This window comes from Sander lucioperca, chromosome 16 (genome assembly GCF_008315115.2).
Source record: "Sander lucioperca isolate FBNREF2018 chromosome 16, SLUC_FBN_1.2, whole genome shotgun sequence".
Taxonomy (NCBI): domain Eukaryota; kingdom Metazoa; phylum Chordata; class Actinopteri; order Perciformes; family Percidae; genus Sander; species Sander lucioperca.
The window spans coordinates 1,143,455-1,167,476 of NC_050188.1; the positions used below are offsets into that span (position 1 = coordinate 1,143,455).

General features: G+C 43.3%; 2 protein-coding genes across 3 annotated transcripts; one reads left to right on the forward strand and one right to left on the reverse strand.

Annotated features, from left to right (window-relative positions):
* The first annotated feature begins 1,825 nt into the window (after window positions 1-1,825).
* LOC116047791 lies at window positions 1,826-7,742 on the forward strand. Its single transcript, XM_031296779.2, has 5 exons — window positions 1,826-2,838; window positions 3,068-3,235; window positions 3,378-3,556; window positions 3,744-3,987; window positions 6,286-7,742. The coding sequence occupies exons 1-5, from the start codon at window positions 2,200-2,202 to the stop codon at window positions 6,772-6,774; spliced, it is 1,719 nt and encodes a 572-aa protein (XP_031152639.1). The 5' UTR covers window positions 1,826-2,199; the 3' UTR covers window positions 6,775-7,742.
* A 4,632-nt stretch (window positions 7,743-12,374) lies between these two features.
* Window positions 12,375-22,984, reverse strand: pdhb (pyruvate dehydrogenase E1 subunit beta). Of its 2 annotated transcripts, XR_004895321.1 has the most exons (12): window positions 22,830-22,984; window positions 22,683-22,742; window positions 20,667-20,774; window positions 19,788-19,850; window positions 19,671-19,706; window positions 17,125-17,315; window positions 16,822-16,916; window positions 15,238-15,348; window positions 14,314-14,405; window positions 14,084-14,225; window positions 12,830-13,193; window positions 12,375-12,791 (listed from the first exon to the last, which is right to left on the reverse strand). XR_004895321.1 is itself a non-coding variant. In XM_031296780.2 (11 exons), the coding sequence occupies exons 1-11, from the start codon at window positions 22,866-22,868 to the stop codon at window positions 13,048-13,050; spliced, it is 1,083 nt and encodes a 360-aa protein (XP_031152640.1). In that variant the 5' UTR covers window positions 22,869-22,984; the 3' UTR covers window positions 12,375-13,047. The 2 variants fall into 2 exon arrangements, 1 of the variants encoding a protein (XP_031152640.1); XM_031296780.2 differs by having other exon boundaries at window positions 12,375-13,193.
* Window positions 22,985-24,022: the final 1,038 nt, after the last annotated feature.

Genomic DNA, 24,022 nt, shown 5'->3' on the forward strand with positions numbered 1-24,022 from the left:
ATGTGCTACTTCCAGGCTGGACTACTGTAATTCCTTACTATCAGGTTGCTCAAATAAGTCCCTTAAGACTCTCCAGCTGATCCAGAATGCTGCAGCACGTGTGCTGACAAGAACTAAGAAAAGAGATCATATTTCTCCTGTATTAGCTTCTCTGCATTGTCTTTCTCTAAAATCCAGGATTAAATTTAAAATCCTTCTCTCTAAAGCTCTAAATGGTCAAGCACCATCTTATCTTGAAGAGCTCATAGTACCTTATTGTTATTGTCCCACTAGAGCACTGCGCTCCCCGAATGCAGAGTTACTTGTGGTTACTAAAGTCTCTAAAAGTAAAATGGGAGCCAGAGCCTTTAGCTATCAGGCTCCTCTCCTGTGGATCCAGCTCCCAGTCTGGGCTCGGGGGGCAGACACCCTCACCACATTTAAGAGTAAACTTAAAACTCTCCTCTTTGATAAAGCTCATGGTTAGGGAGAGATGAGTTGCAGCGTTCGCCTAGACCGGCGGAGGAGGGTGTGTAGCCACAGTCATGGCGCGCCCCCTCCCTATCTCTGCTTCTCTTCATAGAAAGCTTATATTTAGGGAGTGAGGAGTTGCAGCGTTCACTTAGACCGGTGGGGGAGGGTGTGTAGCCACAGTCATTGCGCGCCCCCTCCCTATCTCTGCTTCTCTTAGCTATGCTGTTATAGTTTAGACTTCCGGGGGATTTCCTTTGACACACTGAGCTCCTCTCTCCTCTCTCTTTTCATCTGTGTGCAAATGCTTGTTACTAACCTAGCTCTGGGGAGCTTGTTCCCCTAAGCCCTTAAATTACCCTGGATTAGGGTGGCACCTAAATCATGGTTGCAGCTGTCGCCGTGGTCCTGCTAGGCGCCCTGCTATGCCCTGCTACACCCTGCTATGCCCTGCAGTGCCCTGATACGCTGTGCAGTGCCCTGCTACGTCCAGCTACGCCCTGCAGTACACTGCTATGCCTTGCTACGTCATGCTACGCCCTGCAGTGCCCCACTACACCCTGCTCAACCCTGCAGTGCTCTGCTATGCCATGAACTACGCCTTGCTACGTCATGCTACGCCCTGCAGTGCCCCACTACACCCTGCTCAACCCTGCAGTGCCCTGCTATGAACTACTACAACAACTACTATTTCATCATAGTTCCATTATCTTTATTGTGACTATAATTGCCACTGTTCATCATACCCCCAACCGGCCGGCAGACAACCGCCCACCAAGAGCCTGGGTCTGTCTGAGGTTTCTCCCTAACAGGTAGTTTTCCTCACCATTCAAGGTTTCTTCCTAAAAGGAAGTTTTTCCTTGCCACTGTTGCACTAAATGCTTGCTCTTGTGGGAATTACTGGAATTGTTGGGTCTCTGTAAATTATAGAGTGGGGTCTAGACCTACTCTATCTGTAAAGTGTCTCGCGATAACTCTTGTTATGATTTGATACTATAAATAAAATTGAATTGAATTGTTGCTACGTTTACACCACTGATCAGTGTACTGTATATATTCAGAGCAGTAAAAAGGATTTTATAAATACTGAGATCATAATACAAAGTCATAAAAAGTTTGGAGTGACCTTAAAACAATCACTTTTCTTAATAATGGTAATATAGTAGTAGGAATTTATTTTCTGTGTGTATTTTCTAATGTAAAACCTATATGACTTAATAATTAAGTGTTCAGATTTGATAAATGTGAATAAAATAATAAATATTACTTAATTGTTACAGCAGTTTTTATACTAGTAAAATAGCATAGTGTGTAATATTTGTGCTATCTGTCTGTCTGTCTGTAGAGACATGTAGTATCTGCCTCCCAACACGTGGGGACGCCAGCAGCCTGTCGGTTAACAGAAACGGAAACTATTTTGTTTATCAGTGGCTACATCCTGTTGGACACAGCTTTCCTCTTCTTTCAATCTGCTCTGGAACTGTTCATACTACAAAACGGACAATATTTTGTCCCCGCCACTTTGTAATATTCAAAAAAACTTTGTTGCACACGTCGCTTAAAGCGGTCAGGAGAGTTTAACTTTGAAACATCTGCCTGGAAATCCTATTTTGTTTTTTTCTGGAGGGTTCAGTGTTAGCTTGTAAGTAACCGTTAGCCTGCTGCTCTGAGAGCAGTGATGCTCGCTGACAGAGTTTATCTTTCTGCGTATTTCGACTTTTGACTCAAATCTGATAGCCTTCATACATTATGGCGAGTGAAAACGCCGAGACAAACGCGGGGAACGATAATGAAACTGGTCCTCCATCCGAACCAAACGAGCACGACTATGCCCACACTGCGGCCACTAACTTAACTTCGACGGAGGCGTCTTCCTCCTCGGTTACACCGGCGGCTGACGATGGAGTACCCGTGCAGGAAAGCTTTACGACAGCGGCTGAACCCGAGCATAGCTCGCCAGGGCAGCCCAACCTGCCGGTGGAGCTTCCCGAACCGGCCGTGGGTGCCGAAGTGGACTGCCCCGGTGGAAATGATGTGGAGGTGTCTTCTCCACCGAAGACCGAAGGGGACCCTCAAGAAGTAGATACCACTAAACTTGCTGTTGTCATCTCTCCCGCAATGGGATTAGGCCGCTGGCGTCCTAAGCGGCCGGAGGACAAGAACTGCGCCACCTGTAAGTTTTTGTTCGAGCGGCAGGGCCGCAGGTTCAACCGGAGGGCAGTGTACACCTTCAGCAACCCGGAGACTGTGCATTGGGTCTTCCCAGACGCCACAGTGAACGAGAAGTCCTTCCTTTGCGAGACCTGTGCGCAGGTCATCAGGAACAAATGCAAACGCAAACAGAGCGGGAAGAGGACTCTGTGGCTGAAACCGCCTCAGACAAAACGGGTATGTGTGTGTAACTGATACAACAGCGATATACTGAACAGTGGTATCACAATCCAGGCGATTCTGCCATATAGGCCTCAGATTGTCTCTACTGTATTTATAATACACAGAGGGCTACCAGTCTGCACACAAACCATTGATATGGTCATGTTTCATACACTTGGGATGCATTAAGACGTTTTAATGTTTGATGTTTTGCTGTTTGTGTCCTTGGTGTGGGTGACTGCAGTCAGTGGTGAAAGACAAGAATAAGAAAGGTCGCAGGATGGGGAAGAAGAGCAAAGCGGCGCTGCTGGTGAGCAAGTCCTGCTACAAGTCTGCTTTCAAAATGCTCTGGTCTGCCAAAGGCGCCCGGAAGCCCATGATGGAGTTCTGGAGCAAACAGCTGAAAGAGGAGGTGAGGACAGAAGCTCCTCGTGGTTGATATACCTGTTAATCAGGATACATATATCCAGCTTTAAGTCTTCATAAGGCACATAGCACTTGTTTCTTCATTGTTATGTAATCGTGGCATGATGTGTGTCCTGGTGATGGTACAGATGAAGGCGCTGACGAGGCAGACAGACAGTCCCTTTCATCAGAAGGTGTCGAACAGAAAGCCCCTGTCTTCCTTCCCCTGGCGGCGCTGTCTGAACTGGGCCCAGGACAAAGCTCCACTCGTCACCACCTGCCTCACCGCGCTGTTCCCCGACATCACCGCTCTCTCTAAGAGCAGCAAGTAAGTCTCACAGTTCACAGTCCACAGAGCTTTAACATGGGCCATTGGCCTAGTAAAAAAGTTGAGGGATCCTGCTAATGCAGAAGGTTAATTTCATTTTTTTTCATGGGGTCCTTGGATCAAAATCTGGCCAGGCGTGGGTCAACGATCTGATGAGCATCTGTTCTGGGTTTTTTTTTGTGTGCAGCCAGATGTCAGAGGACCAGGCCCAGACGCTGTTGGAGCGCCGGGCCGTGTTGGCGCTCTCCATCCCGCTCTTCACCAGGAACATCTGGAAGAACAACTTCCTGCAGGCCGCTCTGGGGGCAGAGCTGCGCCTGCAGGGCTGCTCTGGCACTGCTCTTGACGCCCTCAACACCATGGGACTGTGTCAGAACAAAGACACAGTCAGGTTACTGCTGCACAGGCTCCGAAACGGCAAGAAGAAGACAGTGAGTATCATGATCGGTGGTGCTGGTGGTGCAGAGCTCACAACTAGCTTGTTACACATGCATTGACGGCAGCTAGACATTTGTATGTGTTTGCACAATGCAAATGTCACAATGAATCAATCCAAAAAAACAGGATCAGGAGAAGAAGGAAGTCACCCATGTTGTATGTTTGTTCATAAAGATGAAATGAACATCTAAAGTGAAGGAAGTATACAGTTGTACTCATCGAACGGCTTGTCTGATTTAGGAGTCCTTTATGTGTTGAAGTCAGTGAACATTGTGACTTGATTGAAGGTTTTAGACATTAAGGTGCGCCAGTCACCCTAGTTTTTGCGGTGTGCCCCGCACCGCCGCCGCTAGTCGACCCCATTGGCTTTTTTCTCTCTCAGTTGATTAAACCGGTTAAATCAGCGTTGGCGATGTCGGTGAGAAGAATCACTGGTGGTAGTCTGTAGACTTTGTCAAATGCATCCCTTAGTCAGGATAACAGCAGCAAAACACCGTAAGTTCTGCTCACCTTTTTGTCCCTTTCCCTCCCAAGTAGAGTTTAGATTCTCTGCCCGAGCCCGAACTTGACCCACGGGCCGGGTCGGGCCCATATGTCCAAGCATTTGTGTTTTTTTTTTAATCATAACTTTATTAGCCTAATTTGGTGGGGAGAAAGCTATGCCTCGCCAGCTTCTCCCGTAGCTCTGGGTATATGTCCTGCACTGACTTGAGTGTGAGGTAAACTGCTAAAATCGTGTCTCCCCCATCTGCAGCACTGTCTTCCATAATTGCGCAACCAGGCCAGATTGTTTCAGATATCTCACGAGTCCTTTATAACGTCAGTTATAACGGCCCACGTATTAAAAAATTGTCGGGTTTAAATCGGGCTCGGGCTCATAATTCCAATTAATGTGTCAGGCCGGGCCGGGCTCAGACACAACGTGCACGGGCTCGGGCTTGATTGTTTTGGGCCTGATCTAAGCTTTACTCCCAAGCATGTGTGATTATCAACATAGTGACACGGAATGTGTTCCCAGTAGCAGCCCAACAGTAGGCTACGTTAGTCCGTTGATTCGTTTTAATGCCCCGCTGTGACTTAACATTATGCATCATCAAACGCTGTCAGTCGGCAGTGTTATTTTTTTGGTTTACCATCATCATGAGTGACCCAATCTATTACAGACTGTTATTAGACACTCTGCAACTTGCCTTATGTTGGATTTATATGATACATCTGATTTCATATGTTGCTAAAATTGCACTTTTTTACTGTAAGATTAAAGGGAGAAGAGCTTGGATGTTAAACAAGAGCTTATTATTATTATTGTATTATTTTACCTACTAGGCCTACTGTTAAAAAAAAGCAAATACAGGCTACTCTTTTTGCACTTGCTCTGTTTACTTTAAGTTTTTATTTTTGTATTCCTCCTGAAAGTGACTTTATTTTGTTGTTGGATTGATAGCCTACATCTTCAGGTTGCACTAAAAATCCATTTGACTTGAACAGTGCACTGTTGACCAATTTTAATAAGTAGAGACTTGAACGTTATTGAAATTTGTTTTGTGTAAGTTGTTAATAATTGAGCAATGGTAAAATAATCGCGAATTGAAGATTAATCAGAGAATGAATCGTTAGATTAGTCGACTAATCGAAAAAAGAATCGCTAGATTAGTCGTTTAAAAAATAATCGTTTGGGACAGCCCTACTGAGCACCCTCCAAGCAAGCTAACTAGCCAGCTGGCCAGCCAGCCCACTAAATAAGTCAAATTAAAAAACGTAATGTTTAATTCACACACTTTTGTCACAGTGTAGGAAAACACCTTGCTATCACCAGATCAGTGGAAATTTTGATCTGCTCATTTTGTGAGGCTGCTCGTTCCCCCCCACTTCCCCACCGCAGGGAGAGTTCTCTGCCGAGAGAACGGATGACAGCCCGGGAGATGGACAGTCTGGTTGGCCATCTCCCGGTGTCCGCTTTCGTCACAGCGGTTTTCCTTTATGAATGCCAAATAGGTTACTGCCGCCTGCCGGAGTGGAGAGTTATTTCTTCTCACGCAGGCGCAGAACGTGCGTGCTTGGTTGGCAGTCGACTGAACTCTTAGTGTTGTGTTCAAGTGCTTTTTGGCCAAGACACAGTCGGCCTTCATCGACACTAGTTCTTTCCGTCTAAAGAACAAACATATCTAAGAGAGGATTGTTATTGCTTTTTTCTCGTGAAGTACCAGAGTTTTTCAATCTTTGGGAGATTGTCAAATTCTGAGTTGAGAACATCATGCTTGTCTCTTAACTTTGTGCTCTTTTCCTGTCAGCTAACACAGAATGGACGGCAGATGAAAGGAGAACAGATGTCCGACGTGGAGGAAGAGGATATTGAAGAAGAGGAGGAGGAGGAAGAAGATGATGAGGAAGAGGAGGAAGACGATGATGACGATGAAGAAGAGGAGGAGGAGGAGGAGGAGGAGGAGGAGGAGGATCAGGAAGAAGGCGAGGACATGGAGATGGCGGTAGAGGAGGAAGAAATGGATGCGGTAGAGGTAGAAGTGCAACAGGAAGAGGAGGAAAAGGCAGAGATGGAGAAGAAGAGGAGGAAGAAGAAGGCGAAGAAGCAGAGGAAGGAGGAGAAGAGGAAGGAGAGAGGGAAGCGGAAGGAGAGGGAGGAGGTGGATGAAGAGGAGGAGGAGGACGATGATGATGATGAGGAAGGGTCGGAGCAGAAGAAGAGGCGGGTCGTGGTGGTGAGGCTCGGCCTGCTGAAAGGACACTCAGAAGTCGGACGATCTGACCTATCGGCTCCCTAAGACTTTGTAGGCCTCGCCCAAGAACATGCTCACCTCCAATCAGAGAGCAGGACAGAGGTCCCGCCCTCATCTCTGGGGGGGGGGGGGGGGGGCTTGAAAGGGATTCTGGGAATTGTAGGACATCAGTAACTGGAGGGAAACCAATGAGGGCTTTACTTTAAATTCTTATTTTGATGTTGAAAATCAGTTTGAGCCAGAAATGAGTTAATTTGAGCCCAGAAACGCCTCACAACACAGAACTGCTTCCCATGAAAGTGAGACTAATAACACACCCGCAGCTGATTGATCACATGATTATCTGCATTGGTTTTACCCCTGGGACACGTTCAGCCACGACAAAACGTCGCAAAAAATAAATGTTTATTTGAACCGAAACGGTGGTTGTTGAACCACCTGCTGTGTGCGAAAAGCCGCCGCTGATTGGATAACATCTCTGACACACCCACCAAACGGGAGAAAACACACCTTAAAGCTCGCTGCACGCGGTTTCACGCGGCTCTGAGGAAACGCGGCGCATACGGTTTTGAGATTAAATGCCCCCGATGGTGGTGTGTCTCAGGTTAGCTGGATCTCAAAATCAACCAACCTCCTCTTTTGTCCACCTTCCTGATGATGTTAGCGGCTTCCAGAATTCATTTTTGGGTAACATTTTGTTTTCCAGAAGTCATAGTTTCCTAGTAATTTACTAGAAAGGAACTGAGATGAAATGTCTTAAACCTTAGGAAGGTTTCTGGACAGAACTATGCAATTTGGTACTATTTGTAGGGACGTATGATGGAGTACTAGGTCCACTTGGGGATAAAAGACATTGGACATTCGTCGTAAGTAATGTCGTAAAAAAAAGCACACTACAAAAAGAATTTCGTAATTTCAGAAGAAAGACTCGTGAGAACAAATCCACATTTTAACCTGAATATGAAAAAGTTGCATTTATTAAAAAAAAAAAAAAAAAAAAAAAAAAAATCATTTTCAGAATAATGTTTCAGTTCTAACATTTTAGCAGATTTGAAACGGTTGACTCCACACTTTACAGTTAAACTACTAGTAAGAGGCTAACTTTCATCTTGACAACTGGATATTGACAATGTGTACTCTCAAAATATTTCCATATAGTTAGTACCAAATTGCCCGTGCCCCTTCTGACGGGAAAAAAACACAACTCCACTTTAGGGTGAATAGTACACGTCAAAAGTACGACGGGAAGAAAACGCCAAATCTTTGGCTTCAGAGAGGCTGAGCAACCCCAAACATGCCTTGAAAAAAAGCCATCAGCCACCAATAAATCTGTGTAAATGTTTAAATATCTGACGGTTAGATTACAGATAAGTGACCAGCAGCAGGAGTCAGTTCTGCTCTGTCTATCCAGATGATGGAAGTTATCAGGAGGTTAAAAGCTAAAAAGAAAAAAGTGGATCCTGATTAGGGTTAAAATGTCTTTAATTAAAAGTCGCTGCAGCTCTTTCAGTTTAAAGTTCCTTGGCAGGACTCTGACACAAATGGCGTTTTTCCACTACATGGCACCTGCTCAACTCGGTTCGACTCGGCCTTTTTCCATTGCAGATTTAGTACCGCCTCACGCGTGAGGCGAGCGTGGCTTGGTCGTCATAGCGACGCCGCAGGACACTGCCATGACCTGACGCGACAAACACACAGAACGTCGAAGGTGTGTTGTTTTGGACTCTCGGCATGCGGCTGTTGCCACAGCCAGAAGACAAATTCAGTTTCAAAAGTAGCTGGTGGCAGCAAAAAAAAAACAAAACACCGCTGGCTAAACTATTTAAAAATGGCGGGTTTGTTCAGGACACCCCCGTCTGTCGCTAGCAATGATGACGCAGTGATTAGTGACGATTCTCTCCGACCAATCAGTAGTCTGCAGGTCTTCACGTCACCTTTTGGTATCGCCTCAGCTCGCTTGGAACCTCGACGGAGGTGGTACTAAAAAAAAAATACCTGTCGGCAGGAACCAGGTACTTTTTTTCATAATGGAAAAACAAAAAAGTCAAGTCGAGCAGGTACCATGTAGTGGAAAAAAGGCCAAAAGTAAAGTTTGTAAACTCACAGGAACAGAAAGTGGTTTGATTTTCATCCTGGGCACTGTGGCTGTTCTAAACTGTTTAGGCTTCTCCTGTTTATAGACTGAAGCTGTGTGTTTGTTTAACGTTTTTTGAGAGCCGAGTGGATGCACACATAAAAAAAAAAAGAAGGAATTTCTCGCTTTTTTCCCCCCCTTTCTTTTCTTTGTTTGTTGGCCACTGTGAAGCCATCAGAACACAATCTAGGCTTCAACGTGCTTGTTTGAAGCATGCTGAGGCCTTTTATGCTGTGTTCAAGTCCCGTTCACATTATCTGACAACTCGAGATGGTTGTTAGATTACAGAGTTGGTCATGTGAGGGTTAAACATCCTGTCCATTGACAGTATCCCACTGTAGACATTAAATAACCATTCAGACCGACTTTGACTAACGGCGGGCTTCCATGTACGTTTGGTTTTCAGACCCAGATTATGAAGCACCTTTTTATATCGGAGCTTTCAGAAAAATGTCAAAAATCAAGTTCAATTTCGTCAAAAATCTTGACTTTTTGAAGTAAAGACAAATTCAATTCTTTCACTTCCAACTCTGACTAAACTAGCGTGGCTTAGTGTTTTTAATCAAAGCACAGCAGGTCAGCTGAAAATGGAAGAACACAGAAGTGAAGTTTGTCTTTCAGATGGATGGAGATTAACGTCCCAATGTTTTCCCTATAATTGGTAGCAGATGAAATGGTTCTTTCCAGGACATTGTGAAATTAAGGACACAAACATTAAAAGTGTTTTATGGTTTTCTGTGGTGTTCACTTATGGCGTTTTTCCATTACATGGTGCCTGCTCGACTCGACTCGCCTTTTTTGGTTTTCCATTACGAAAAAAAGTACCTGCTAACAGGTACTTTTTTTAGTACCACCTCAGGCCGAGCCGAGTAGAGCTGGTACTAGCAGTGGAAAAACGCCATTAGCAATAAGTCCACCATTTTTAGAAACGCGGCTGAACTTTTCTCTCCTAATTAGAAAGTGATGAAATGAAGTTTTTTGAACCAGGAGACCATGTAATATAGTTTCATTCGTAACGAGGGTTTGTTCTTTTGAGTTTCTCAAAGCTTCTTCAGAATAGTTTATTTTTGATGTGTTTAGGTCGAGGACTGTAACAGATGTTTTCTGCCTGTTGGTCTGAGATCTGATGTTCCGCCAGGCTGATGCAGAACGTCCTGTAAAAGTTTGCCAATAAAAATGTTTAAGGCTTCAACGGTCTTGTTTCTCTGTCAGTGACTCTCTTGTTGCTGCTCCCGTCAGTTGTTGCAGATTTGGGGCTTTCAGAATGAATCCTGACTTTTCTTTCATTTTATAACAAGTTATTTTTTTATTATTTACCCATAAGGAAAAGCAATGATTTAGATTTAGATTTTTAAATGTTTTGATTAAGCTGTGATGTTGCTTGATTTTCTGTAGAAAGAGCAGTGGTATTATGACCCAAGTACAGTTACTCAACTGTACTTAAAGGTGCAGTAGGTAAGACTTATAAAACTAACTTTCTGTCATATTTGCTGAAACTGACCCTATGTTCCAGTAGAACTACATGAAGCAGGTAATTAAAAAAAAAAAAAATCTGGCTCCTCTGGCACCACCTACAGCCTGTAGTGCGAGTTGGAAAAATCCACCGCTCCCTGTTCAGATGCACCAATCAGGGCCAGGGGGGGTGTCTAACTGCATGTCAATCACTGCTCATGCACACGCATTCATTCTCCCTTGTGGGGGGGGGGCTTAGGAGACCGTTTTGGGCTTTAGCAGAAAGGGGGGAGGGACTGAGAAGTTATCGCTGTTCAAATTTTCTTGCCAAGTCCTGGATCTTCACAATCCTACCTACAGCACCTTTAAATACAATGTTGAGGTACTTGTACTTTACTTGATTATTTCCATGTTATGCTACTTTATAGCCTCGTGAGACCGTCCTGATCTCGCAAGCTCCAGTTTTCCACTCGCAGATCAGTCTGGCATCTTGAGACAGAGAAAATTTGGAGCCGTTCGCCAAACGACCGACCAATCAGCGTTGGTTTTGAGGCGGGTTTAGGTGTGACGCAACGAGAAGCGACTGTTCAGTTTAAACAACATGTCGGCTTCCACGGATGAGATGAGCATAGCTATCGCGCAAGTTTTATCCGAATTAGAAAGTATTCCTTCATTGAAAGAAGAGCAAAAAACGGCACTGGAGGCTTTTCTCGGAGGAAAAGATGTTGTTTGATATATCGTTGATCTGATTGGTTGATTTGGCCCGTCTATCAGCAACATAGGCGGTGGTAGACAGATGGTTTATCCAATCAGCTAACCAGTATTTTCGCCCCTTCCCAAAAGTTCTCCAACGGAAAGTTCCCAGATGGATATGCCGAGCAAATGCGAAGCAATCCATCTGGCGGAGTCAGGTTAGCTACTTTATACTTCTACTCTACATTTTGGAGGCAAACGTATTTCTTACTTTACATTTATTCAACATTACATTATTTGACATTACATTATACCTTGCAGATTTAGATCAGCTAATACATTGTGATATATCATGATACAGTAGGTTAAACTACACAGCAGTATATAAAAGCTCGACATCCTAGTTCCCCTCCATCCCCCGACCGCCTACACATCGTCTCTAACACACACAAAACACCAACATGCCACAGGTCTGCATCTGTGATAACCACACCCCCTTCATTTGAATATAAGAAATTGAAAAAAAATAGTGAAATAAATGTTGACTTATGAAATAAAAGTCCCCTAAATAATTAAAAGAAGTCAAACCGTAGTGGAAAAAAACAAATGCTATTTCTTACCTGTTAACTGGTTTGCATCTTCAAAAGTGAAGTAAACAGGATGGACTCCTGAATTATTAAGGCTCTGACACACCAACCCAACGGCTGACCGTCAGCAGAAAAAGCAGTCGGGCAGACTGCCTCCCCGAGTTGGTCAAAAAAGTGCCTCGGAACACACCGAAGCGACGCGTGCGCGAGACATAATACGTCTCCATAACAGCAGGCGGCGCTAATCTGTATTGTCGCCCAAAAAAATAAAAACTGGCAGCTGATTGGATGAACGAGTCACATGGGCCTGGCTGCTCCGGATTTTACAATCGGGCATAATGGCAGCTTCGTTCGGAATACGATCTCATATTTTACGAAGACAGTTCACCGAAACGTTTTTCTGAAAACATTTTAAGTGAGAAATAAGCCATGCAGTTGCTGAATCTGTCTTCATTTCAGATCGACAAAGGTCAGTTTAAAAGATTTTTGTCAGATTTTGAGAGGCGTTCATCAGGCTCATCCCGCTCGTCATTTCTGGGTTAGCACTCCACCAATCAGATTGGTCATTGAGTCCGACTGCCCGCCGTCCGACCCAGCAAGTCAGGTCGGCCAAAATGAAGGCCGACGGCTCCTCCGGCTGACGACAGCACGGAACACACCGAACAGACTCGAGTCACTGACTTCGCCAGACTGTCCGACGGCCGATTATCGGGTTGGTGTGTCAGGGCCATTAGAGAAAGGAACATATATACATTGTAATGTGAAAGAATGAAGCAGCATGAAGGACTCAAAAAAAGGTTTTTATTTCTGTAACAGAGTCATTTACAGCAGCAAAAACATCCACAGAGCTGCTGCAGCTACAATAAATATTCCTGACCACACTCCGCCTCCAGCACTCAGGCTTATTCTACTTCACTGCTGCTTTTTTAAGAGACAAACCAGTCTGTGTTAAGTGGGAGGAATTACGTTTAATAGACTGAGTATAATATGTTTTGGTGGTTAGAAATGTGGGAGTTTATTAACAACAAAACTACTGAGAGTAAAAATTAAGTTGTGATCAGTCTGCAAGTCTAAATTTGAGAGCACGCAGGAGCAAACTCAGCAGATTTGTTGTTACCGAACCGAAAAAAAAAGCCTACAGGAAATAGCAACCTTTATTTTGAAGGGAAGAAAAATGGAGAGAGCAGTCAGAGCCACACGCAGATTTCGGTCAAGTTTGTAACACGGACTTACAGAGTCGACAACTTGACCGAACCGTGTGTGTCCGCTGCTCTCGGTGCAGATAAACAGCTGTGCGTTTCATGGGCCAACATCTGGCAAAAAAACATTACAATCTGGAGCATTTTTTAAAAAGGAACAGTTTGGCTGTATTTACACATGGTTCAAATGTTTTTACCGTCTGTGTGAACAAGACAAAGAAGGATTCAGGTGGGTTTGCCTTGTGTGTGTGTTTCAGACATTGAGGGTCTTTTTAACAGAGAAGATGATGTCTTTGATCTGCGGCAGGCTGTTGTCCTCCAGGATTTTGGCATATGGCATGGGGATGTCAACGCCCGTCACCCTGGTGGCCGGAGCATCCAGGTAGTTGAAGGCAGGACCTGAAAACACACATAGGAGGTTGAAGATTTTAGTTTAGCTGATGCCCTCAATTCTCTAAATGGTGAGAAAGGTGAGAATTTCCCCTCCTTGCTCACGGAGCTGTTCATTCCCTTCGCTCCCAGCTACTCCGCTCAATAGCGCTCCACGCTCAACTCAGATTTCAACCCGCTTGACTCAAATCGCTCACCTCACGCTCCAGAAAAAGCAGCGTTGTATTTATCAGATGACCCGCGCCCACCCTCCCTTCATGCGATCACGATCAGTCGAACGACGTGTAACCAGTAACCCGTAACATAGCTCAAGCACGGCGTTGGTCGTTCGACTGATCGTGACTGTTTTCCCAAGATGGCACCTGCCCGTATACATTAACGGTACTGTCTTTATAAACTACCTTTTTAATAAACTGTCTGTACACTTACAAAGTTCTCAATGCTTCGGTTTACATGTAGGGACCCTCTTGATGCTACCGTGGAAGTGTGGTGCTATTTTGAGCCTTGTTAGTGGTATAGAAATAGCGATTTCACAGCCCTACTCAGAGATTCCTGATTTTATAATAATAACTTTATTTATATAGCACTTTTCATACAGCAAGTGAGAAACCACAAAACAAACAAAATCACGCAAATTAAAACAAGTGCAGACACTTGTGTGATTAAACCAAGCCATCAATTTAGCAACAAACAGGCAGGCAGCAAATATCAAAAACAGGTATGCTAAGAACAACGTCCACGGAGCATGCATTTCTTATAGTCCGGTCATGTCTGGATAACGCCGTAAGGAACAGTGAGTCACCTACTGAACATACTAACAAATGAGCACTGCAGACAAATAGCAATGGGACATGCTCCCAGGTCTCAAAGGGGCTTTAAAGCAGCGCGTCAGCTGTTACCTTCCATGATCCTGGCGCAGATCTCCGCTCCGACCCCAAACTGAGGCCAGCCGCCCTCCACTGTCACCAGGTGGTTGGTCTTCATCACGCTGGTCTCAATACACTCCACATCCAAAGGACGGATGGTGCGCAGGTTGATCACCTGACACAAAAGGCAGACAGGAAGTAGTTAACAGGCCGCAGAGCACAGGTCATCTGTGTCGGACAAACAGGTGTGTTCCATCCTCTACCTCGCACTCGATTCCCTCCTTGGCGAGGACCACGGCAGCATCCAGGCAGTGACTGACGTACCGAGAGTGACTGACCAAAGAGACATGAGTCCCTGAAACACAGAAAGGAGAAGAAGAGAGGTTCAGGTCACAAGTTAGCAATTAGCAACCTGTTTTTAATCACCACATAAATGGGAACAAAACTCATTTTGTATTTTTTTATGCAAACCATCAAAAAAAAAAAAAATCACATTTTTTTTTCTATAAAACACTATTACAGATTGTTGCACCCATCTATTCACCCTCTATAGTGATTTCTGCAAATTCAAAGAATAGTTCAACATTTTGTGTAAGTGTAAGGCCCCGTTTACACAAATACACTCGCGGGTGAAAACCACAAAATATTTTATCAGATGTGCCTTTCGTTTAGACGCCGACGAAAAAAGTGAAACCACCCTCCAGAGTGGAAATCTTAAAAACGCTCCAAAAATACGCAGTGTGCAAATGTGTGTGTGTGTGTGTGTGCCGCGCGCATGCATGTGCGTGCGCCGCGTGTGTGTCTGTGTGTGCATTGTTTGGAGCAATAACTCCACCTCCTCATCTGTCCAGACAAAATTATCAGCTTTTGTTGTTCGCTTCACACTACTAGGGAGAGGAGAGGGAGACAAGTAGAAGGAAGGTTCTATGCAGGTGCGCGGACTTGGTGGATCGCATTTCACTCACTTTTGAATCACCATATGCACGCAGATCCCCCCCCCCATAACGCTCGTCTAAACGCGGAATAAAAAGTGAGAACGCAACGCCACTTTTGCATTTTCTCTTCAGATCGTTTCCGTCTAAACATAGCCCAAGACAAGACCAGCTTATGATACTGATCTACATGCTGGAACTATCTGCTGTTGGCTGCAGTGACTGGTTGCCAGGTTTGGTACAACCACGCCTCACCTTGTCTCTCCACCTTGGCCTTGCCGATGGGAATGGTGAAGTCTTTGGACTGGGACTCCTCTGACATCTCGAAGGGAACACCGTACATCAGCTCGTTCTCCAGGAACACCACTGCAACACACACACACACACACACACACACACACACACACCTTCAGTTCGGTAGTAAAATCTAAGTGTAAATACATTCAAGATTGCGACGATTGTGCCGCATTCTAGTCAGATGTTGAAAAGGTGTAAACGCATCCCTCTCTCCAAGAAGCATTCTTAAAGCTGTCATGTGTAACGGAATCAGTATGTTCATATCAAATAAAGAGAATAGAATAAAAATAGAAACCATAAAACGGGATTCTGTACAGAGATGCCCGCGCTCCGCACACACAGCTGAGCCGAGATGTGTGTGCGTTAAAACACGCAGTACCTGACTGGGAACGATACAAAGAAGATAACCAATGGCCGCTGGGCAGATCAACTCACGCTAGTCTCGTTGCTGTAAGTAGGCTATAATAAAACCTTTGCGAGTAAAAAGTCAATACTTATCAATGCACTCACCTGTATGGACAGGCATAAACATGTAGAAAGCGATATTTCAATCTGCTCTGTTTGCTCAGTCCACCGCGCTGTTTTACACGAACAGCTCTACTCTGCAAATAGAGAATTTTTTACAAACAAACTAAAACAAAAGGTGTCTGTTTGTAGTCCAACTGTTTCTTAGTTTGCCGGGAATCTTGAAATTTGGACAAATTCTTATAAATTTAACTGCCGGCTGAACGAACCATCCTCTCCGCTGGAGGGGTAAATCTATGGATGTATTATAAGACCAAAACATATACATGTGGCTACTTAATATGCACGTGAATGACGTGACCATTTTGTTTGCGTTCTTCATTCTTGATGATGATGCTGGTTGTATTATTTTGCAACATCGTTTCATTGCAAATGGGCATAGGTGACGAATGCATAGCCTGCTTATCTGTCCATTCATCATTAAAGCTGGGCTTTTCCACGTCAACTTTTCGCTTCAGCCTCTTTGACAGTGATATTCTTCCCTGACAACAGCCGTTTCTTTCTGCAAGCATTTTCCACCAATCAGGACGCTGCATACTACAACCATGTTTCCTAATCACAGACTTTAACCATCACTCCTCATTTCGAACAAAAATAGGCATATTAGGAAGTTCGGCCCCTGGAGTGTCTGCTTAGAAAAATTCTGGCCCTTGGAAAAATGGAGTTGATGACCCCTGCTATAAAACATTTAGACTCAAAATTACAATGCAATACATTATTATTACAACGTTTAGGGATAGTTTTTCGCTGCTAATTGTTGTAATGCTTTAGTTCAGTCGCATTATTGCAATGTGAAACCAAAACTGACTGGGTGTGTATACAATGCAACAAAAACATGAACGTTGGTTCGGACCGCGTTCCTGACTTTCTAGATGTGTCCAGATATCAAAATCCACTTGAGGAGAAAGAACCTGCTCCACATGTGGACCACAGCAGTGAGCTTTACATGCAGCAGCGACAGCTTTGTGGAACTCTTTGTGGTGTTGAACTTTGACCTGCTGTAGTGCGGTGTCTCACCAGGGTTGTCGTCTCTGATGGCTGACTTCAGGAGACCTTTGGCATCTTCTGCGTTCCAGGGACTCACAACCTTCAGGCCTGGACAGTGAGCGTACCTGCAGACAGGCACAGCAACTGTTACTGCCAGACCAACATCACATACCGTTACTTCACCTACTATTTTTTACTCACATCTCAGTTGTTACCTTGGTGATTACAATGTATTATTACTGATAAAGTAATGGACAAAACTACGAAAATAAGATCCAAGTTGTAAAAAGTGAGAGTAATAACAGTAATAGTATCAGGTGTCAGTGAACGCACCACGCAGCGAAGCACTGTGAGTGCTGTGCGGCGACGCCTGCGGATGCTCCGTTGGGTCCCCTGAAGACGATGGGCACCGCCTGAAAACCAGCTGACATGTAGTAGGTCTTGGCCGCAGAGTTGATGATCTGGTCAATGGCTTGCATGGAGAAGTTAAAGGTCATGAACTCACAGATGGGTCTCAGGCCAGCCTTGGAGGGGGGGGGTTGGGACAAAGGTAACATTAGTGAGAGCTGCTGGGGGAAAAACAAGTAATGTTGACAAAATTAGGTGGACGCAATGTCCACAGCAGAGACGTCATTTTAAATCCAAAGAGTTTCTGAAGAGTACTCGGGTGTTTTGTCATGGCTGGCCTTCATTAGTATTAGAAGGTGCAGTAAGCGATGCTGCGCAAATACTGTTGATGTTTGAACTCAACTGCCAAATAAATACAACCTACAACCTTCACAAGCTTCACAGACATAACTACTGGCCGGCCGGCAAATTCACATGCTGCCTCCCCCCTCCCCCCCTACCATCCACTGTCACCACTTGTTGCTGATTGGCTGGAATAGTGTTTTGTGGCTCGTGCACTCCTTTCGGATTGTTTTCCATTTACACAGCCCAGGCTGTGTAAACTGTAAACACCAGATTTATTTTCAGGGCACACAGAAAATGGAGAGGTGACCGTGACAAGATATTTACTGAATTTGACAAAAAGTGTATTGGATAACATCACTTACTATACCTTTAAAGCTGTGGACACTCTTTGTGGCCTACAGCTCCGCTTTCAATACGGTCATCCCCCACAAACTCACCCATAAACTGTCTACACTTGGACTGCACCCCACCCTCTGTGACCGGCGGCACTACTGCTATGGACCGCAAACGCCTGCAGAGAGTGGTGAAGACTGCAGGGAAGATCAGCAGGACTCCACTGCCCTCTCTGCAGAGCACCTACCATCGCAGAGTCCACAGGAGAGCCGACTCCAGCCTCAAAGACCCCACCCATCCCCAGCACGGACTGTTCACATTTCTACTCTCAGGCTGGAGGTACAGAAGTGTTAAATGCAGGACCTCCAGACTAAAGAACTCTCTTTCCTGCTGCCATCAGACTCCTAAACAGCGGATAGGAGTTTATACTCCTGTACTCAACTGTTTACATTTCTCCAGTTTGCACATTCTTAATTGCATTATTTACATTTGCACTGTTTACTGTTATTATTATTATTATTGTTGCTTTATTTTTCACATGCCTTTAAAACCATTTTTTTTGTATATTTGTAGTAGTGCTGTCAGTTAAACGCGTTATTAACGGCGTTAACGCAAACCCATTTTAACGGCGTCAATTTGTTTGTTTTTTTATCGCGAGATTAACATTCTTTTTGGCCTAGCAAACTTTGTAGTTTTTTTCACATGCTGTTGCAACAACTAGTAGCGTTAGAAAAACTACAACACCACACCGGATCTAGCTAGAGCCGGTGCTAATACGGCACTGGTGCCTTAACGACCGTTATCCACCGGACCGAATAGCAATCGTATCATGTGAGCATTAAAATGAGAAAAAAATAATGGAAAAAAAAAAGATATCAAGGGACATTTAAAATAGAGAAAAATGTGCGATTAATTGCGAGTTAACTATGACATTAATTTATTTATTTTTTTATATAAAAAAAAAAAAAAAAAAAGTATTAAAATTAAATATTTTAATCGTTTGACAGCACTAATTTGTAGTATATATTGTAGATTTTACAATGTTCGGCATTCTGTGGACAGCAAAGGAAGAATTTCATTGTACAGGGAAACATGTTTCCTTACTGTGCATATGACAATAAAACTTTGAACTTGAACTTAAACTTAATGGGCCATAATAATCTTTCAGCATATTGTAATTCAAGTGGTCTAAGAGAAAACAAGACTTTTGCACCTCCCCTTTGCTCTGTTTTCAGGCTTTAGTAAATCTAGCTGTCATGGGAGTCCTTGGCCAATCGCAGGTCCTTTCAGTGAGAGAGAGTGATCCTATTGGCTGTTCTGACATGCATATCCCCCATGCGACAAAGAGGATAAAAGGGAGAGCAGCTGGAAGAGGTCTCACTCTACTTTAAATTGGCGGGGTTTTTTGCATTCTACCCACTGCAGCTCTGAACTAATTTTAATTTAGTATTTTTTCAAATTTTGTATTTGTTTTGCACGATAATGTTTGTATTTATTTCTTGCTGTAATATACAAAAATATCTAGTGGAGGTCTTCACAGGTCCACTCCTAGCTCCTAGTAACTAACACCTGTCCCAAGACCTGAGTCAGACCAAGTCCAAATTATATCCAGGATGAGTCAGGATTTAGGAGACGTCAGGCACTGCCAAGGCGGCCATTCATTTTAGCTCTAAAGAAACCTACAGGTGACATCACGGAGACCATTATTTTGTACACACTATGGTAGGAGCGCACATTCAGTATGTTACCCAGGGACATGTGTTTTTGCCATTGGGTCCAGGCCCTGAGTTTGTATACCTGGGTGGACCATGTTTCGATGCCTTTTACTGTGTAGTGGATGAAAAGAAACTCACCATGGCGGCTCCCACTGCGATGCCAGCAAAGCCCATCTGCACCAGGGAGAGAGAGCTGATTCAGTTTAGAGTACAAAAGAGAACATTTGTAAAGGGCGAAATGGTATAGAGTCTCACCTCTGTGATCGGAGTGTCGATGATGCGTTTGTCTCCATACTTCTTCCACAGACCCCTGCTCACCTACACACACACACACACACACACACACACGCACGCACACGCAGGGTAATAGCGTAAGAATTAAACCAAGCAACCGGCTATATAACATTCCTTGTTCCCGATGAATTTTACGGTACGCGTTCTGTTAGGGAAAAATATAAAGCGCGAGCCAATCGTCTGACTGCTCATGTTACTTGCCCTGCTGGACTAGTTCTTATTGATCTCAGCTATGAACTTGGTGAGAAGAACAATGCCATTATTGATCGAAATGATGGACATAACTACAGTAATAACACCCAAGTTAAACAAACTGTAGCTTTCCTTTAAAGAGACTAAAATAAATGTGGCTGCACTAAGATAACAGGCTGAGCTGCTGAAATGTCTAATGTTAAAATAATATAGAGCTCATGTTAGCCTGATCTTTATTTCACCATTTTATATCTCCTGAATCTACTTCTCTGTAGCTTTTAGCTTTTTGTATATATTTGTCTCCGTTTCTGTATTTATTGTTTATTCGTATTAATGTTTAATATGTTTGTTTGTGTGCACCCATCACCAAGGCAAATTCCACGTAGGCTAACTACTGTGGCGATAAACTCCTTTCTGATTCTTTTACTGAATTTGACTCACAGCCTCAGTGTGTAACTGTGATAGAAACAGGTTTCAAGAAGGAGGAAGTGCGACTGAAATGACAACAACAAGCAATATTACTCTAACTGTCCCACATCTGGTCCAGTCACTGGCTAGTTAGCATCTCGCAAAAGACGATGTGCTGAAATACGTCAAAACTGCTCTTTATGAAACTTGTCCACGGTGTTCTACGGAGCGTCTACTCACCTTGTAGGCTCCGTCGTACTGGGCCACCTCCTCACCCAACAGGAACACCCGCTCATCCCTCTCCAGCTCCTCGTCCATCGCCTGGTTCAGGGCATCACGGACCATCATCTGGAAAAATAAGGACAGAGTTTATTCTCATGTCTTTTTCATGTCAAGCCATCCTGTTAGTGAAGTCTGTACTCTGATGTTTTACAGTTGGGTGCAATACATTTTTTTATATACGAATGTCATTAAAACTGTCTGGGAGGACTACAGAAGTACTCTAAATCAGAAATGCAATGAATGTCACAAATGTAGCTTCCTTTGTTAGAGTTTTTACAACTACTTCTTAACTTGTATGTTTTACTACTCCTGCAATACTTGTCTTTTTTTTATATTTTTGTACATTTTATATACATATACATTTATATACGTATTCAGTATAAATAAATAATAGTTTAGAGTAAGTAAGCCATAAAGTTGTGGTTGTGGCAGGCTTATTCTGATTATTTTATTTGCATGATGATGAGGCATTTTCCCCCCTATATATATATATAATTAAAGGGCATACTTTTAGCTCTTATAGTATATTAGTACTTGTGTTTTTGACATTTTGATTGTGGTTTTAAAGGAACACGCCGACTTATTGGGACTTTAGCTTATTCACCGTATTCCCCAGAGTTAGATAAGTCCATACATACCCTTCTCATCTCTGTGTGTGCTGTAACGCTGTCTGACAGCTCCACCGGTAGCTTAGCCCAGCACAGAACATGCAGGTGAATGGTTCCAGTAATCCTACTGCTCCGAATTGTGACAAAAGTGACAAAATAACGCCAACATTTTTCTACTTACATGTTGTGATTTGTAGAGTCACAGGGTGTACAAAAAACAACGTAACATGAGACACGGCCATCTTCTAACCGTAAACAAACCGGGAACTATATTCTCAGACAGGCTTGCTGCAAAGCAAATCATTCCACCCAAGTACTATATTCTTCAGCCTGAGAATATAGTTCCCGGTTTGTTTACGGTTAGAAGATAGCTGTGTCTCATGTTATGTTGTTTTTTGTACACGCTGTGACTCTACAAATCACAACATGTAAATAGGAACATGTTGGCGTTATTTTGTCACTTATTGGGAGCAGTAGGATTGCTGGAACCATTCACCTGCATGTTCTGTGCTGGCCTGATGCCGCTGGAACCGTCAGACAGCCTTACAACACGCACGGAGATGAGAAGGGTATGTATCGACTTATCTAACTCTGGGGGTTACGGTGAATAAGCTAAATTCCCAATAAGTCGGCGTGTTCCTTTAACTTTGATATTTGATTGATTCCCTAAAATTATTCTTTGTTCAGTGTTTTTCGTTTGTGAACTGGCACACGGGTATTTCCCTCTAAGGATAAAGAAAGACACTTTATCCATCCATCCACCCACCCATATATATATATATCCATCCATCCGTCCATCCATCAAGTTGACAGCTAAATTGTTATATTTCTGGTGTTAATGTTTTCTGTTGCTTCAACCAACCAGTGAACTATGAAAGCCCATTTTCGCTAATGATGAATAAAAGATTCTGCAAGTCATTATAATGGGAATTTCTCAAAATAATGACATAGTATCTCAAGATAATGACTTAGTATATTTCGAGAAAGCTCATTCTTTTGAGATACTAAGTCATTATTTTGAGAAAGTTTCTCATTATGACAGGATTTTTTTTTGTTCTTGACATGGGGGGAAATGGGTTTTCACAGTAAACAGTTTAATTTCTACATGTGTTTAATAGATGAAAATTAGGTTTGACAGGACGTGACATCTCGGTTCAGTGACTACAGCAGTAACCCTTAAACTTAACGTTATATTATACAGTCTATGGTTAAGCCAGGAGACGTGAAACATAGTCCGACCATGTAACCACTGACAATTACAACTGTCAGCTGTACTTTGTCATTAACTCTGTAGTTAAACAACATAAAAACCCAACAACAGCTGGAGTGTTAGCTAGAGCTAGCCTGCTACGCTGCTAACACTGACCTGCACAGCGGCCGGAGCACTCTTGTGAAATCCCCGCCGGCCCAGAGCCGACACGGCATTCTGTAGAAAAGACAGAGAGACGCCATTACGTACACTAATCACCCTACAAATGCAAAATTATTACATAAAAGATAATATTTTCAATACCTTTCCTGAGCGGAGAAAGCACCTCACGGACGCCGCCATGTTTAACCTGTCCTCTGCCGGAGAGAAGGCGTGAACTCTACGTAGGTCAGATGTTTCAACTAATCAGAGCTGCAGTTTACATGTAGGGCGGAAGCTGTCATACCAAAAAGCCAATCACAGCAGTTGAGCGGAGACGGAGGCGTGAGAAACGTTGAGAGTGGGAAAAAAAATCCAAGGACACTGTACTGCGTTGTCATTATGTAGGCTATGGAAGATCAATTCTGCCACGAGAAAAAAATAGACTATAAAATGTAAAGAATGAAACAAAATGACAAAATAAAAATACTGAATATACTTTAAATGGAATTTTTGTAATAGTTTTTTTTTTTTTATTACAAGGCACCCCAAATTCACGTAAACCTGCATTAAGGCCTTGTCTAGACAGGTTGCATTGCTATATATAGGCTAGTATCCATTTGCAAACAATAAATCGCAGAGCGGGAGGAACTATTTTAGTTTTCCCATAAACAAGAGGTCAAATTTCAAGGCCGAAACAGAAGATCATCATGTGTTTGAATTCTAATTTTGATGAGTTTGCATGCATTTATTTCTTGTAAAATAAAATAATTATTTTTTCAAACTTGCCAGAACCTGAGTGTTTGCGATACCTTAATAAATAATAAGGTTGATTGGTTTGCCGTCATGCCCCTTCAGTCTTCCCCCGCCTAAGTGTATTTATGACCCAACACAATGGTTGGATATTGCTTCCCCTTTTAATTATGCCATTCTGTTGTGTCTCTTTTTTGTAACGATAAAATGGCATCAGACTGGAGAATCGGGTCCACTTGCTGCTTATTTGGATAAACTTACTATATTCGCATAACAGTAGTGGATGAAAAATGATTTATTTTGATCCCCAGAACAATGTGGTTGTTGCAGCAGCACAAAGACAGAAATGCAGATAAATAGAGGATGTAAAATAAGTAATAGCCTAAGTATACCTCTTGTATACACTACGCAAGGACTCAGACAGCCTGAGTCTGCCACTGTGTTATACTCTAATATATTATATCATTAGATTACTTTTACTCATGCAATATGATAAAAGCAGGTTTTTACTGTTATAGTTGAATTAATTTGGAACTATAGTAATCATTTTTATTATGGATTCATTTGCTGTGTATTTTCTTGATTAATATATATCAGAAAAAAAA